This window comes from Monodelphis domestica, chromosome 1 (genome assembly GCF_027887165.1).
Source record: "Monodelphis domestica isolate mMonDom1 chromosome 1, mMonDom1.pri, whole genome shotgun sequence".
In the NCBI taxonomy this organism is placed as follows: domain Eukaryota; kingdom Metazoa; phylum Chordata; class Mammalia; order Didelphimorphia; family Didelphidae; genus Monodelphis; species Monodelphis domestica.
The window spans coordinates 205,937,953-205,955,812 of record NC_077227.1 but is presented as its reverse complement, the minus strand read 5'-3'; the positions used below and the strand labels follow the sequence as shown (position 1 = coordinate 205,955,812).

The 17,860-nt window shown below is 43.7% G+C and overlaps 1 protein-coding gene across 4 annotated transcripts in view; it reads right to left on the bottom strand.

The window, feature by feature from the left end:
• STARD9 (StAR related lipid transfer domain containing 9) overlaps positions 1-17,860 on the bottom strand; it is a 181,729-nt gene that overhangs the window by 23,333 nt on the left and 140,536 nt on the right. For 2 of the 4 annotated variants that reach the window (XR_001629692.2, XM_007472427.2), the window contains exons 18-20: positions 17,496-17,633; positions 15,670-15,752; positions 15,122-15,219 (exon numbers count right to left, since the gene is read on the bottom strand). Coding sequence is in view for 2 of the 4 variants with exons in the window: in XM_007472427.2 (XP_007472489.2) it covers positions 15,122-15,219; positions 15,670-15,752; positions 17,496-17,633 (319 nt within the window). In the remaining 2 variants the exon portion in view is untranslated. Of the gene's footprint in view, positions 1-5,045; positions 5,515-7,117; positions 7,807-15,121; positions 15,220-15,669; positions 15,753-17,495; positions 17,634-17,860 lie in introns of those variants that run through there. The other 2 variants (XM_016433179.2, XM_056810337.1) reach the window with 2 other exon arrangements.

The window sequence follows — 17,860 nt, the reverse complement described above, 5'->3', positions numbered from 1 at the left end:
ATGAGTAGATAGTTTGGTAAAACATCATGAAGAAGCAGAGGGAGAGGCTGGGTTGAAAGAGAATCTTTTAACAAATGCTAAAGGAACTCAAAAGGAAGTGAGGACACGCCAGGTTGGTTCATTTGGGGAAGGCTGGGTCCTGAGAGAAGGTTGGTATAAAAAAAGTGGGGTCATTTGCCTGCTGAAGAGAGGGGGAATAGGTGCAAACAGATGTTTTAGGAAGTTTAATCTGACTACAACATTCAAAACAGATTTGAGGCAGGAGAGATAGGAGGCAGAGAGATGAGGGTCTGGGCTTAGGGAATAGCAGTGTCAAAGGACAGACGCAAAAGAAATACAGAACAAGGACCAGTAGGCTTAGACTGAGACAGTCAATGGATAGCGTCATGGTTTGTAAGCAGAGTAGTTGTCTATAGAAAAGAGAATTTTTAGATCAAAATAGAAATGGTGCATACACAGCGTTGTGGGGAAGCAAATGGAAGATGGAGGAGTCTATCTAGAAAGCCTTCATAATGATCTAGGCAAAGGAAGATAGGAGTTTTGAATTAAGTTTGCAACAGTGGAGATATAAAGAAAGAGTTAAATCTAAATGAAAGGGCTGAAAAAGAATTCTCTTGACTTGACTACATATGAAGGGTGAGGAGCCACAACTGTAACCTTGGAGTGCTTGGCAGACTGGTCTGAATGCAGATGTTCAATTCTATTTTGGCAATTGTGAATTTAAGGTATGGTAAAGATATCCAAATAGAGATTCCCAATAAAAAAGAAAAATCACAGGGTAAGAGGCAGGAACTGGGACACTTCAGCACAGAAGTTATGGCGGTAGAGAGTTGCTGTAATGGGCTCAGAAGTGGCAACGAGGGCTGGAACTAGGGTAGCGATAGTGGGCATGGAATCACCAGGACTGGATAACTGAAAAAGTGGTGGCGTGTCAAGGATGCCTCACAGGTTTCAAGCCTGGAAGCATGACGGTGCCAACGATGGTGATGAATAAGGCCACTTTTACACAGAAAACAATGAATTCCATTTGGATAGACTAAAGTCTGCAGGACACCCAGGAGAAGCTCAGGAAGTTGCTAGAAATTTTGAGATTGATGTTAGCTAATATGGTAATAGATGTTATGTGATTTCATACATATAATTGATATCATATTGCTTGTTTTCTCAATAGATATAAGGACTGGAAGGAGAAAATAAGGGATTAAAAAATTTTAATGAATCTTTAATTTAAGTTAATTAAATTTAAAAATAAATTTTTAACATTAAAAAAAGAAATTTTGAAGTTGAAACTCATGGACAGAGATTTGGATTTGGGGAGTTATCTACATAGAAATAATACTGAAATCCTGAGAATAGGTGAGATAACCAAGAGATGAAGAGAAGAGAGAAGGGAGAGCTTTATGACTACCCATATTCAGGGATAGAGGGAAGAAATGGGTCATCTAAGCAAGAAGCACCAAGACAGACAAGAGAACCATGAAAGGCAGTGTCATGGAAGCCAAGAGGAGAGAATTTTTAAAAAAGGAAGGAGGTGGTAATTAACAGTGCTGAAGGAAAGGGGAAAGGGAAGAGGAATTGGAAGGAAATAAGCATTTATGTCATGCCTATGTGCATTACTACTACCTACTATACTAGTCTAAGTATTAAAAAAAAATTTTTTTTAATCCTTCCCTTTTGTCTTATAGTCAATACTGTGTATTGGTTCTAAGGCAGAAAAGTGGTAAGGGCTAGGCAATGGGGGTTAAGTGACTTGCCCAGGGTCACACAGCTAGGACACGTGTGAGGCCAGATCTGAACCCAGGACCTCCCGTCTCTAGGCCTGGTTCTCAACCCATTGAGCCACCCAGCTACCCCCTGGTCTAAGTATTTTTTACATATATTTTCATTTGATTCCCACAACTGTGCAAGGTGGATGTTGTTAATGATTTTATTTTATAGCTAAGGAAACTGAGGCAAACAGAGATAAAGTGACTTGCCCAGGGGTCACAAAACTAGTAAGTTTTGTTACGTAAGTAAGGCCAGATTTGAACTTAAATCTTCTTGTGTCTAAGCCAGCACTCTACCCATTGTTCCTCAGAGGAGCACGGAAAAGGCCACTGGGGTTAGTAACTAACAAGCCATGGGCCAGTGGCCTTGAAAAGTGACGTTCCAGTAGAGTGACTGGGGACAAAAGACTGATGTGGAGGAGTGAAGTAAGAAGTAACAGCATTCAGGGTCACCTACTTTGCTTAGAAATTTGACAGAGAAAGTGGAGAAAAATAGTGACAGCTTAGGATAGAGGAAATGATTCGTCTGGTTCCTTTTAGGACTAGGAAATCTGCCTTTGTTTAAAGGGGAAAGGAGACAGACAAGAGGAAGAGATTAATTTTTTTTTTTATTTATTAGTTTGCTTGTTACTTTAAAGTCCCTGAGTATCTCCTTCTTTCTGTTCCCTCCCTGCACTAGAGAAATCATCATCTGGCAATAAAGCATCTGCATACATAAAACCATGGCTTGCTTATTTCTCTCTCTCAGCTCTTTCTGCGGAGGCAGACATGGTGCAATGGCACATCTCTGCGCCTGGCTGTTTCCGAGAGGAAAAGATTAAAGATGAAAAGTGAGTAGGGAACAATCAAGGCAGCAAAACCTTAGAAAGGGCAGAATCAAGGGTAAATAGGCCAGCCTCAATAAGAAAGAGGATTGTCTCGACCTCAGAGATGAAGCAGAGAAGGAAAGAATGGGTGGAGGCAGGGGTAAAGAGACTTTGAGTGATGGAAGGATGGGAGCTCTTAGTGAAGGGCCTCCAGGTAGACAGGAAGGTGACTTACTGATGTAGGAGGAAGGCAAGAGACTTAGTGACAGAGGGAGAGAATTTACATCCCCCATTGCTTTTTCCATCTTTAGCTCATCCTGCATATGAGGAAGCTGAGGCAAAGAGGGTTATGTGAAAGGGAAAAAAAGGACTAAAAATGAACTGGACGAAATAGCCTTATCTAAAAAAAAAAAAAAGCTGATTTTCAAAGAACAAATCATACAAATAAGCAACAATTTCATTAAATAAAATACCAGCAAAGATATCACAGCAATATAGTAAAAGGATCATATGCCATGGCCAGGTAGGTTTTATACCAGGAATGCAGGCATGGTTCAATATTAGAAAAACTCAGCACAACTGACCATATAAATAACAAAACCAACAGAAATCACATAGTTATTTATCTTAACAGATGTAGAAAAAAGTTGACAAAATACAACAGCTGTCCCTATTAAAAACACTAGAGAACTTTGGAATGTTCTAAATGCACAAGCAAATCATTCCAGTATCTTGGCCAAGAAGACCCCAAATGGCATCAAGAAAGGACTGAACAACAATAAAAGATGGACTGGAAGGGGCCAAAGAACCAAAAGGCACATTGAGAATGAAGAACAGTCTCGTGAGAAGTGAGATGTGAGAGGTGGGTGGACGGGAAAGAAGCTTCACAGTCCAGGATCTCACAAGCAGAGCCGTCTCCACTGATGGCCAGGTTAAGGCAGCAATTCTCACAGCAAATCTCAAATTCTTTGCTCTCAGGATTCTTTATACTCTTAAAAATTACTGTGGATCCCAAAGAACTTTTGTTTATGCAGGTTTTATCTAAATACTTACAATATTCAAAATTAAAACATCTTAGCATTATTCGAAAAAGTTTTGACCTCTAGAGGGACCCCCTGAAAGAGTCTGGGTCCCCAGACAACCCTTTGAGAACCAGCAATCTAAGGTCTGACTAGCACAGGCAGTAACTGAAGGTAGAATGCAGAGGAAGTATATAGGAGGCTTGAAAGGAGTCAGAAGAAAGTATTAGCAGGGTCATAAACAGGAAGAGTCAAGTCCCTAAAGATGATGGCACAAGATAGAGGACTCTTGTCGTTATTGCTCTTCAGGCATTTTTCAATCTCATCTGATTCTTTGTGATCCCATTTTTTAGAGTTGTTTTTTTTTTTTGGTAAAGATACTGAAGTGGTTTGCCATTTCCTTCTCCAGCTCATTTGACAGATGAGGAAACTGAGGCAAAGTGGATTAAATGACCTGCCCAGATCATTTGGTAAGTGTCTGAGGCCAGATTAGAACTCACAAAGATGAGTCTTCTGGAATTCTATCCCCTATGCCACTTGCCCATCTGCAGCTGCCCATGGGATGGGTGGCAGAGGAAGATTAAAAGTCTTAAGTTTGGGGGGCAGTTAGGTGGCTCAGTGGAGAGAGTGGCAGACCTAGACTTGGCAGGTCCTGGGTTCAAATATGTTCTCAGACACTTCTGAGCTGTGTGACCCTGGGTGAGTCACTTAACCCCCACTACTTAGCCCTTAGAGTTCTTCTGCCTCTAAGTCACAGAGAAGGTGGGAATGGCTAGAGGGTGGTATTAGGTGGCAGGCCAAGGACAAGGAGACATGATCAATTTTAAAAGAAGAGAGATTACTGGGAGGTACTAAAGGAATAAAGAGTGATGGTGGAGTCTTCTCTCTGACTCTCTGGGCTTAAGAGTTGGAAGAAGGAATGCCCTGCACTGCAGAAGGTGGCAAGGGGCAGGGTGTCAGAAGCGGGCTAGAAAGTGTAAGAAAGAAGAATGAATGGGAACCAGTACCAAACTGGGGATTCCAAAAGGCACACTGGAAGAGATGAACAAGGAAAAGGAACTGGGGATGGGGAGTGGCAGAGAGGAAGGCTTGAGTGGGACTGAAGTGAAATAGGGATGAAAAGAAAGTCTCAAGGGAAGGATTTCTGAGTAAGTAAAAGCTTGAATAAACAAACTCTCTGGGGACCACAATAATTTTCAAGAGCATAAAAGGGTCCAGAAGTCAAAAAGTTTGAGAATCGCTGCCTTGGAAGGGACAGGGATCAGGAGGGTAGGAGACTTTGCTAGCCAGAAGAGAGAGAATATATTTACCAAGCAGGCACATTAGGAGAATCAGGCCTCAGATACTTCAGCAGGGGTTGGTTACAAAGCTAGAAGTGTTAACTAGGAATCCCAATGTTTTAGTTTCTAACATCAACTTCTAGGACCTGCCAACTATACCTGCTGGTCTTTTACCTTTGTGAGGGGGACAGAGGCAGGCCACAAAGTCTCTGGTTATCCAAGGAACTGTAACTGCTGGAAAATTTGCTTTTTTTCTTGTGAGTCAGAAAGCCAGTATCTAGACTGGGCTCCAATTCCATAGGCTGGCTTGAGTTGTCATCCCAGCAAAGGGTTTCAAGCTGTTCAAGCTTTTTCTGGGCTTCCAGGAGCTTCTGCTTTTTGATAATCCCCTCCAACTGAAATTTTACTTTCTTACGTCTGACTTTACGTTCTGCTGCCCAAAGAGCATTCTTCCAGAGGATCTGCAGCTGGACCAGTCTCTTGCGGCCCCCATCCAGCAAAGATGAGGAAGCCTCAGACTCTAGTTTAATTCGAGATTTAGTTACATGGGGGATCTTGGAGTCTGTCTCAGTCAAGACACTCTCGTCTTCTTGCCGTTGCAGGCCGGCCAACCAGTTTTCCTCTTTGAGGAACCATTGCTGCTCTAAGAACCAAGAAAACCCAGAAAGAAAATCAGAGCTTGATTCCCTTCCTGTCCCTAAGACAGTCACCTGGGTCTGCATGGAAAGACATAACTTGTGCACACACGAGGAGGAAAGGTCAAAAGTCTCTTAGCCACTCTGTGAACAGGCTATAAAAATAAGGCCAGAAAGAAAAGAGCAGAGGACATGGACAAGGCCAAAGCCAAAAGGGCATGAAGCTGGAATCTCACCTAGAATATGCTCTCTCTCTCTCTCTCAATCTCTCTCTCTCTCTCTCTCTCTCTCTCTCTCTCTCTCTCTCTCTCTCTCTCTCTCTCTCTGTCTCTCTCTCTCTCTCTCTCTCTGTCTCTCTCTGTCTCTCTCTTTCTCTGTCTCTCTCTCTCTCTCTCTCTGTCTCTCTCTCTGTCTCTCTCTCTGTCTCTGTCTCTCTCTCTCTCTCTCTCTCTGTCTCTCTCTCTGTCTCTCTCTCTCTCTCTCTCTCTCTCTCTCTCTCTCTCTCTCTCTCTCTCTCTGTCTCTCTCTCTGTCTCTCTCTCTCTCTGTCTCTCTCTGTCTCTCTCTGTCTCTCTCTTTCTCTGTCTCTCAATCTCTGTCTCTCTCTCAATCTCTCTGTGTCTCTCTCAATCTCTCTCTCTCTCTCTGTCTCTCTCAATCTCTCTCTCTCTGTGTCTCTCTCAATATGTGTGTGTGTGTGTGTTGTGGTTCAGTCACTTCAATCGTGTCGACCATACTTGGAGTTTTCTTAGCAGAGTTAATGGAGTGCTTTGCCATTTCCTTCTCCAGCTCATTTTACAGATGAGGAAAATGAGAAAAACAGTTAAGTAACTTGCCCAGGGTCTCACAGCTAGTAAGTGTCTGAGGCCAGATTTGACCTCAGGAAGATCAGAAGTCTTCCTGACTCCAGGTCCAACACTATATCTACCTAGCTGCTCATACGTCTATGGATATGGACAAATATGCACGAGTCTAAGGGAAGGAAGAAAAGGGAAGGCAGTGCATCTAAGAGGGAGTAATCATGTTAGTTTCCCTATTCATCATTCTGGAGAAGCCTTTTCTAATTTTTCTCTCTCAGACTGTCTTCCTGCAACTCCATGAGTCTATAAGCAAAAAAGGGAGAAGAGAATAGAGCCATACATGAGGAAAAAGAGCAGCTAGGTGGTACAGGAGACAGAATGCCATGCCTGGCATCAGGAGGGCACATGTTCAGGTCTGGCCTCAGACACATCCTAGCTGGGTGATCTTGAACAAGGGTATTAACCTCAATTGCCTTGCCCTTGCCCTTATATCTTAGAGTTATTACTACGAAAGAAAGTAAGAGGAAAAGGAAGGAAGGAAGGAAGGAAGGAAGGAAGGAAGGAAGGAAGGAAGGAAGGAAGGAAGGAAGGAAGGAAGGAAGGAAGGAAGGAAGGAAGGAAGGAAGGAAGGAAGGAAGGAAGGAAGGAAGGAAGGAAGGAAGGAAGGAAGGAAGGAAGGAAGGAAGGAAGGAAGGAAGGAAGGAAGGAAGGAAGGAAGGAAGAAGAGAGCAGAGAGAAAAACACACACAGAGACAGAAAAGAGGCAGAGAAGGAATGAGGTGAGACAGACACCTTAAATGATGGTCACCTACTAGCTTTGATCTCCTGCTTGATGAGGGCCTGGTCAAACTCCAGTTCCTGCTCAGCTCTGATCCGCCCAACTAAGATGTCTTGCTTTAAATCCTTGACGAGGCGTTTCTGATGGCGGATCTGTGTCCTGTGGGACACTGCTAGGTCCAGTCGCTTCTGGTGGTATGCTTCAGTGATAGCACCACATACTGTCCTGTCACAGAAAGGGCTAGGAATTTCCATGAGGAAAGACACAAAGCATCCTGAGAAAGGGCTAGATATATTTCAGTATGTACTCTTCCTGAGCTCTGGCTTCAGGTACTGGTCTTCATCAATCAAGCCAGGGACAGATTTACTTTCTTCAACTGAGACAACCTCATGAGTCAGGATGTTCTTGGGCACTTGACCAAGAGAACTTGGAAACAGGATGTTCACTTTCTTTCAGGAGATTCACCTTACTAAGTCTCCCTAGGGGAGAGCCCGTGGGTCCAATACAGCAGAGAGGGATTTGGACCCAAAGCCTTGATGCCTGTAGGAGCTATGGACAAAGAGGAGGTGAGTTGGGTCACAAATAGCCAGTGAGGTCACAGAGCTGGCAGGTAGAACTTTAGTCAAAAATGACCTCTTGAATTTCTTAAGAGTGGAAGATTTAGGAAAAACAAGAAGTCATTTCAGTTAATAAGAATAATCAGGTAAGAAGAAAAGAAGCAGAAGAGAATGTTTTAGGTAAAACTAAAAAGCTCTGGCTTTCTCTCCCTTTTTAAAAATGTATGTCTCCTGCAGGCAGCCAAGTAGTTCAGTGGATTGGGAGCTGGGCCTAGAGATAGGAGGTCCTAAGTTCAAATGTGGCCTCAACTTCCTAGCTGGGTAACCCTGGGCAAGTCATTTAACCCTCATTGCTTAGCCCTTACCATTTTTTGGCCTTGAAACTAATACTGGTTCTAAGAAGGGAGGCAAGGTTTTAAAATATATATTAATGTTAATTAATTCTAATAACTAAATAATTAACAAATAACTTATATTAAAGAGAAATAATAAATTAAAAAATAAAAACTCTGTGTCTCCCTATCACACCCAGGTGAAAAGTGCAAGGGGCTACTCCCAGCTCTTTGACTTGCTCCATTTCCAACCTGGGCAGTTTGCCCCTCCTTGGGCAACTTGAGTGATCCCTTGCTTTGAGGCGCTCACCACACTAAAGCCAAAATTTAATATGGATACCCCTAAATTTGGATCTATCAGTCTCCCCAGTAGTTGAGATTATAGGCACATACCACCATGCCCAGCTTTGGGCTTTATTCAAAATGATGACCAGTGAGGACTCACAGAGGCAACGCTACTTTTTGAAAATTAAAATGGAAACTAAGCAAAATTTTTTTTTGCAGAAATCTTGTGCATTGTAAGATATTTTCCCTCCATTCTAGGGAGCTATATCTTTGGGAAAACAAACTTTGTGGAGTGTTTACCTACTGCTGGACCCTCATTCCCTGGAACAAAAAGTATATCTGTGATGAGAGAGAGAGAGAGAGAGAGAAAGAGAGGGAGAGGGAGAGGGAGAGGGAGAGGGAAAGGGAGAGGGAGAAGGAGAGGGAGAGGGAGAGGGAGAGGGAAAGGGAGAGGGAGAAAGAGAGGGAGAGGGAGAGGGAGAGAGAACCTTCTGTGTCAGCTAAGGATGGGGTATTGTGGGGTACCTCCAAGGCTATTTCAGTTACATTTCTATTTTTTTAAATCCTTATCTTCCATCTTAGAATCAATATACTGTATATTGGACCCAAGGCCAAAGAGTAATAAGAGCTAGGCTGAGTGCCCAAACTGCAACCCTCACACCACATGTGAGTCCCGCCTTTTCCCAGACAGAGGAGGGAGGAAGCGCTCCCATTGGGCTGCTGAGCAGAGGGGTGGGTCATGTGAGAAATGACCTCAGGTGTAGTGGAGAGGGGAAGGGGAGCAGTCCCCTCCGGCACATGAGCCATAGGTTCGCCAACACAGAGCTAGGCTATAGGAGTTAAATGACTTGCCCAGGGTCACACAGCTAGGAAGTATCTGAGGCTAGATTTGAACCTAGGGCCTCCCATCTCCAAGTCTGGTTCTCTATGCAAAGAGCCACCCAGCCACCTCATTTACAAGGCTATTTCAGTTTCCTGTCTATTCTATCAGATAATCCTTTTTTTCTCATTCAAAGGTGGCACCTACTTTGGAGAGCCCTTCAGACAGACAAAGAAGTGAAGCTCAAGGCAGTCAGCAGGGAAGAAAAGGAAGTGGGGAGAAAGGGAATAAGCTCTAATATAGTAACTGCCAGAAACTGTGCTGAGCCTTTTACAAATATTCTCTCACTTAATCCTCATCACAACCTTGCAAGATAAGTGCTGTTGTTATCCCCATTTTACAGTTGAAGAAAGTAAGGCAAACAGAGATCAAGTGACTTGTCCAGGATCATCCGGCTAGTGAGTGTTGACTGAGGCCAGGTTTGAATTCAGGCCTTCCTTACTCCAGGCCCAATGTGCTATCTTATACTCCTCCTAGCTACTTCTAAGAGGTTCATAGAGCAGGTACTAGCACTGGGTAGCCAGGGCTTCCCCCCAGGCCCCAAGCTAATGTGAAGGAGAAGGGAAAGAAACAACTTCTTCCCCTCTGCCAGAGCTGCTCTCTCATCTGACCCCTGGTCTGCCAACCCTCAGGTCCTTTGGGGGACCTAAGTACTAAACAACAACAGCAAAAATCCGTTTCTGATGTTCCTGAGAAGAGAATGCACTCCTTTGAGCTTGGGATGCTACTGTTCTTGGATCCTGGACCAGCACACCCATATATACACAGCAGGAAACAAAGCAAGTTCTTTAGAAGTTGGTTTTTGAGATTCTCTTCTCCATCTATATGGCCACTTTGTCTTCACAGTGAGTCATTAGGTTCATATACATTTGGTAAACTGTGATTTAAATTAGATTTTTGCTTACAAAAATCAATAATGACTCTTTCTAGGGTCCCAGCCCTGCTCTGAGACACTAATCTCTGGGTACTGCTTGGCTTACAGGCACTCGAGGCATCATCAGGGAGAAAACAGCGAAGTACCAGCCACCGCTGGCCTCCCATCCCCCAGTGCCAAGCCTGGCTGCTCTCTTAAACCTGCCCTGGTAGGCTCCAGTCCCCATTTCCACCCTTCGCTTCTGCCTCTGGCACCAGCACTCATCCACACTCTCTCCCCTTAAAGCTCATTCCATCCTGTCCAGATCCTCATTTCTGTCATCCATGAACTTCCAACTCCTTCTCATTCCTCCCAAAGATGGGCCACAAGCCCTGCTGTTCCCGCAGCTGCTGTTTCCTTCAGACAACCTAGCTTCCTAGATTTCTCACTCCTCATCTTAGAATCCAGGGTCATAGTCCCACTAGAACGCACTAATTTCTGGGTACTGCTTGGTCTGAGGAGGTTTGAGGTACAATCAGGAAGAAAATAGCAAAGTGCCAGCCTTATCTTAGAATCAGTACTGTGTATTGATTCCAAGGCAGAAGAGTGGTAAGGGCTAGATGACTGGGGTTAAATGACTTGCCCAGGGCCACACAGTTTGGAAGTGTCTAAGGACAGATTTGAAGCCAGGACCTCCGGTCTCCAGGCCTGATGTTTTATCCAGTGAAACATCTAGCTGCCCTGGGACTTGCTCATTCTTTTACCCCTCATTTTTGTCTTAAATACTTATTATCAGTTCCAAGGCAGAGAAGCAGTAAGGGCTAGGCAGTTAGGATTAAATAACTTGCCCAGGGTCACACAGGTAGGAAGTATCTGAGGCCAGATTTGAACTTGGGACCCCTGTCTCCAAGCCTGGTTCTCTATCCACTGAGCCACCTAGCTTCCTCTTCCCATGCCCTAATTCCAGTCTACTTCAACATTCCTGCTATATTCCTAGGACAGCTTCACACTTGGCAAATGTAATCCCAATTACTGGTCTTCATCCCTGAGAATCAGAGGCCATTTAAACCCTCAAACCCTTGGCTGACACAGCATGGTCGGTGAGCTTTCTTCAGGAGATTCTCCTTCCTTACTAAGTCTTCTCCAGGTAGCACTGGGAGAAAGCACAGAGGTTCCCAGAGAAATTCCAAGTGGAGCCTCAGCAGAAGAGCGGGGAGGAGAGAGGGCTGCAGGCAACAAGCCTGCCCATAACGAAGACAAAGACGAAGTGTCAGGATTAAGTTTTGCTGCAACTCAGGTGTGAGATGGTTCCCTACATCCAGAAAGGAGCACTTGGGATCTTCGGTGTCGAGGAGAAAGTCTAAGTAAACGGAATCCAAGCAACAAGTGTTGAATAGTGGTGCCTACAGGACGGTGAGAAGCAGCACGCAGCAGACAGCGTTTCCCCTGGTGTCATTCCCCAACTTTGTCTAACTAAGGGGTTTACATGAAATAGAAGAATTATTTAAATGAATCCATCGGAGCAAAGGCGCTCCAAATATCTATTACTCGGCCTCCCTCTCCCCCTTCCACTCATGTCCTCTGTAAATATTCTCCTTCTCTTCCTCTTCCTGCTCAGTTCCCCAGGAAAGCATAAGGTTAGCCAGGCTCCCTCCTTAGGATGCCAATCACCATCTTCAACAACCCAAACAGGGTGAGACAGAAGGAGGGCTTGCAGCGCGGATATCTGGGAAGAGTGACAAATGACAGGGCTGCAGAGACAACCGACGTCACACGCACAGAGTTGGAAATAAAACTGGCTTTCAAAGAAGCAAAGCTGTAACGTATGGAATAAGCAAGTGAAAAAATAGATTTTTTTACTAACCTTTCACTAAGTAAGAGTCTGAACTGATTTCAGGGAAAATGTTCAGCTTGCAGGTTCATGCATCCACCAAGACAGCGGCAGACATGATCCCTGCCCTCTTTGTTTTGTAAGCTTCGGGTTCTCCCAGCCTGCCTGGTCATCTGCTCCCAAAGGCTCCGAGGGACCCTCACCTTTCCTCCTATCTCTGCTCTGATGTTTGTGGGGCTGGCAGTTCCCACAGCATAATGCAGAGGATTCTGGTCATTACAGCGGCAGCAGCAGGAGCAGATTCCGGGTACCGGATGCTCAAAACTGAGCCCCCCCACAAGTCACTCATCCCTTCTGCCTAGCCCTTACCACTCTTCTGCCTTAGAACTGAACCTTAGAATCCATTCTAAGACAGAAGTGAGGGTTAAAAAAAAAAGGCTGAGCCCCAAAGATCCCAAATTAGGAAACACAGATAACAGAAAATAAATTGTACCCCTCCCCCCGTCCCAGCTGTCCAGGACTGCCGTCCCTGGAATCAGTTTCATGATTTCAGGTATACCTACAGACTCTCCTCTGTCTAAATAAGGCAAAGCCTCAGAGCTGGTGACTTGGGAGTCTCCAGGCATGCCCTACCCAAGGCATGGAGCAAGAAGATCTCCCCAACAAGAACCCGATTGCAGCTTGGAAGCTCGTCTGCTGCTCTGTTTTAGTCTGTCCTCCTGGAGGTGCCCCTCCCCAGTCCCTTTGCTCAATCACAGGTTCTGGTTCCCAGGCCACACCGCTGCTGCCACTTGGCTGGCACACAGCTGGACCAACAGAGCAACTGAGGAGGACTAGACCATTCTCCCAATTCCAAGTCTCTGAGCCGGAACCTGGGAAGATGGTGCTGGTATTTTCATCTTTATTTTGAAATCTGTTCCTAAATTTTTTTTTTTTTAAAGAAAAGGCCTATTTGGGACATGATTGAACAGTCATATCATTAGATTAGAGAATGCTAGGAGATTCCAGGAAATGAAGTCAAAGTTCCCATATGAGCAAAAAATACTGATATCAGCACTTTTTTGTGGTAGCAAAAAGCAAGATGAATGAAATGAATGAATGAATGAAAAAGCATTTGAATGCATACTACATACCAAGTACTTGGGCTAAGGGCCAGAGACATAAATAGAATAAAAAGAAAAAGAAGGAAACATGATGGGTTCCATCGATTGGAAAATGGCTGAAAAGTGTAGCATATGTATATGATGGAATATTAATGTGCCATAAGAAATGACGAATATAGAAAAACTTAAGGATTGATATGAACTGATGTAAAGGTTAGCTGTGGTCCTTCATACTCGAAGAGGACCACCATGGCCTCAGTAGTGATGTTTTTGGACTCCTGCATAAATTGAATTTAAGAGAGGCAGAGTTGTATAAAGTCATTAGCTCTACTTTCACTTCAAGAGTCATCCAACTCTTCTGTGGCACGACAGAAGTCAGGAGGGCTGGAGATAGCTCCGGATGTAGTGGGTGGCCATGGGATGTACACTTTGGGGTGTATGAGGTATAAAGTAAAACAATTAACATCATGACCAGAATAATGTAAAAGAAGAGAACAAGGGAACTCTCATCAAAGCAGTGACTAGTCCTGAGAGCGTAGGACCAATGGTGGGGCAGACCACTCCGCCTCTCAAGAGGGAGGGATGCAGTGGAATTGCTCTTTGGTTATGGGAGGGAGGAGGGCAGGGAAAGAACATGAATCATGTAACCATGGGAAAATATTCTAAATTCATTAATTAAATAAATTAAAAATAAAATAAAATAAAAACAACTTATGGTTGGGGCAATAAAAGTGAGGGATAAATCCCTGTAGACCCTGCACAAGGCACATGTTACCAAAGGTGGCCGCTATGCTATTTTGTTTAATTATCCTTTATTACAAGAAAGAGTTCTATTGGGGACAAGGGGTATGAGGGAGCTTAATGGGAAAGGACAGTGATATAATCAAAATCATTTAGACTTTTTTTTTAACTTTAACCTTCCATCTTATAATCAATACTTTGGATTTGTTTCAGGGCAGAAGAGCAGTAAGGGCTAGGCAATTGGGGGTTATGTAGCTTGCCCAGGGTCACACAGCTAGGAAGTATCTGAAGCCAGATCTGAACCGAGGATCTCCCAACTTTAGACTTGGCTTTCAATCCACTGAACCACCAAGCTGCCCCGCTACTTTCTTTTTCTTTTTTTTTAACAGAAAGTGATTCAAGGGCATCTGGATCTAGAGAAGAGAGGAGGTCATGGGTTCAAATCTGACTTCAGACACTTCCTAGCTGTGTGACCCTGGCCACGTCATTTAATCCCAACTGCCTAACCCTTACCACTCTTTTGACTTGGAAGTGATAGTATTGATTCTAACATGGAAGGTAAGGGTTTTAAGGAGAGAGGGAGAGAGAGAAATTCAGCTTAAAACAGAACCAAGAAAAACAAAAAGCAGAGAAGAACAGAAGAGAGGCCAGAAGCAAACACAGACTGGCAGGACAGCTTTGAAAACTACATACTGAATTTATCATAGACTTACAAGGGTAGGGAGAGGTTTCGTTTCACACACAATCCTCTTGTCTGATCTACTTTATATATGGAAATGCTCATTTTATTTTTAATTGAAAGGAAACACTGCAAGCGTAAGTTAGAGGTGAATTAAGATGAAAGAACAGAGGAAAGACACAAACCACCCAGGCCCTGAAAAGGAACTCATTCAGCCACGTCCACTTCTGTGTTCCTCTCTGTGATCTTCTACTCAATGATTTGAAGATCTGGGTGATTTTCCATTCTCCTCCCTGAAACCCTGCCTTCCTTCATATTCTGCCCATTTTGCCCAAATCATTGTCTCCACTAGGGGGAAAAAAACACCCTTCCACCTTTCCCCATGTAAGGGGCAACAACAGAGAAAAAGAGCTCAGTCCTCCATTACTCTATACCCCATATCATCCTCCCCAAAGACATAGTTGGTTCCCTAATGTGGAGCTGGGCTTCCCTTCTACTCCACTCCATTTTGCCCAAATCTGTGTCTTTGCTGGGGGGAAAAAAGAGTCCCTCGCCCTTTCCTCATGTAAGGGTCATCAACAGGGAAGAAGCACTCCGTCCTACACCCCATATTATCTTCCCCAATAGTTCTAGAACTCCAAATGTTTATCCAAAGAAAGGGCGCCAAATCTCACTTGAGCAATATAACTTGAGAACCCGGGGCAGACACCCAATCCGGGCACCAACTAGCACTAATAACGAGGGCACCAGGATCTCTAGCCCACTGGCCTCCCCTACCTGTCCTCCTCAATCCCCAAGTGAGGGGCAGGGGCAGCACCATCCAAATTCAGCCACTTCAGAGAACAGTTGCTGCTCCCGGCCGAGACTTCTCCTAGCTGGGGACACAAAGAGGAAATAGAATGAAGAAACATCCCTCCTTAGCCTCTGACTGCCATTACAGGGCACATCTGACAGGCTGAACCTATCCACAGGGCTGGAAGCCACAGTGGAAAAGAGACTCTCCTGATACTTCTTCTCACCAAAAAGTATCTAGGCGGCTATTTAATTGTTTCAGTCATGTCTGACTCTCCATGACCCCATTAGGTTTTCTTGGCAAAAATACTGGAATAGTTTCCCATTTCCTCTAGCTTATTTTACAATGAGAAAACTGAGGCAAATAGGATTAAGTGACTTGCCCAGGGTCATACAGCTAGGAAGTATATGAGGCCAGATTTGAACTCATGAAGATATGTCTTCCTGATTCCAGGCCCGGCATTCTATCCACTCTATCACCCAGCCGCCCCAAGGCTACAGAAACTTAAGAGACCAAAAAATACAGCCCTTACCGATCTCCTCTGCCTTAGTGCAGCTGCTTCTGCTGGGTGAATGAAACGGAATTTCCGTGTTTCTCCCAGAATTATAATAGCTCCTTTGGGGAAAGGAGAACAAGGGATTTAGTACTGAGCTCATCCTATGTGCCAGGTACAGTGCTAGAAGCTATGGGAGAAACACACACAAAATGCAAAAAAACAAGGCATGGATCTTAGTATCAAGACTCACTCTCATTCTCTCTCTCTGTGTCACACACACACACACACACACACACACACACACACACACACACACACACACACACACACAGGTTGATAGTTAAAACAGTTCAGGAAGAAAAAGCAAGTGATAGCCCCATGGCTCAGGCTGGTCTTTGCTAAAATTATAAAAATAGCTAGCACTCATATACTATTTGAAAGTTTTCAAAAGCAATGTACAAATTTTATCTCCTTTTATCATCACAACAACAAAAATGATAATAGTTAATGTTTAGTATTGTGCTGACTGTATGTCAGGAGCATTTTACAATTATCATCTCATTTGATCCTCATAACATCCCTAAGATGTTGGTACTACTATTATCCTCATTTGCCAGATGAGGAAATTGAGGGTGCGGATTTAAAAATGACTCCCCCACGGTCACAAAGCTAGTAAGCATTTGAGGCAAGATTTGAACTCAGGCCTTTCTGACTCCATGTCCAGCACTGTATCCATTAGGCTATCTAGATGCCTAGGGAAATCTGATAAGATTTCAAGAGGTGAATTCATCCACAAGCATGGGGATAAGAGTCAGATTGAGTCTCTTTCCCCTGAGCATCTTCCACTGAAATTCCTTCTCTAGCAATAAGGGGGAATCTTTAAATCCAAATATCTTTTAAAAAAAAGATTACCTCAGCCCACACCAGAAAGAAATTCTATTGTGTTTTTTTCTCCTTAAAAATGTTTTTTTTTTATCATGAACTCTTAACAATTATGCCCAAACCAATTTCAAAATAAATACCAAGGAGGTTGAAAGGCTTATCTATACAGTTTTTTAAAGGTAAATTTAATAAGGTGATATTCAGTTATTTTCAGTCATGTCCAACATTCTGTAAACCCATTTTGGAGTTTTATTGGCAAAAGATAATCCAGTGGTTTGCCATTTCCTTCTCCAGCTCATTTTGCAGATGAGAAACTAAGGAAAAAGGTTTAAGTGATTTGCCCAGGGTCACACAACTAAGTGTCATAGATATGTTTGAAACTCACAAAACCCAGGGCTCTAGCCACTTAGCCTGCCAGATAGTAACAGAATTGCTCTGTGACCTCTTCTGAACTTATTTTTATTTCTTTGCAGTTTTTAATGTTTTATACTACTCTTTGTTTTCCTATCCTTTTTACCATCTACAAATTTACCTCTTCCTCTACAACACAAAAGCCCTCTCATAACAAGTACACGTTAGTCCAGTTTTGTCAAATTCAGCAAGAACAGATCCCTGATGATCATAGATTGACTTAGAAAATTCCTTATTAACATCATCAAAGATTCATTTTTATTTTGCTAGACACTTCCCTATGACACTATAATCTGGTTCCTTGCTTTGTGGGCCACATTTGCAGGTAGAGAGTTTGACATCTTCTGTCTAGCTAAATGCATCATCAGTACATTAGTTCCATTGCCTTTTGGGGATTAAGTTTATGAAAAGAGAACTTCCCGTTACTCTCAATGAGAGTGGGAGGCCCAGTCCCAAAGATATTACCATTCCTTGACCATGTATTGTTATATCAGCTCAGAGACTCCAAACTTCCTTGTTTTCAGAATGCAAAGAGAAGACACTGAGAGGGAGGAATCTGGCTGGCCTACCTTGGGTCAGGCGACAGGAGGCAGTGACCTCTTGGCCATTGACAGTGCAGCGGGCTCCCAGGGCAGGCTGAAGTGTGACCACACCACACACACTAGTGATGGTGCAATGGTCTCTCTCTATCCACTGACCCTGAAGGACTGGGAAAAATACTAGTCACAGTTGGGTACAGGGTCACTTTATAGGACAACTTTGCTCTTTCCAGGAGAGAATCCAAGTCTAAGCCTGGAAGACCTCAAAGCAAGATCGTCACAAGCAAAAGAAAGACCCCTTCTTGGTCCAGAAATTATGTCTACTTTAGGTCCACTTCCAACCTTGCTGGTCCCACACCAAATTTCCAGTAGCAGAAATAGGAATATATACATTA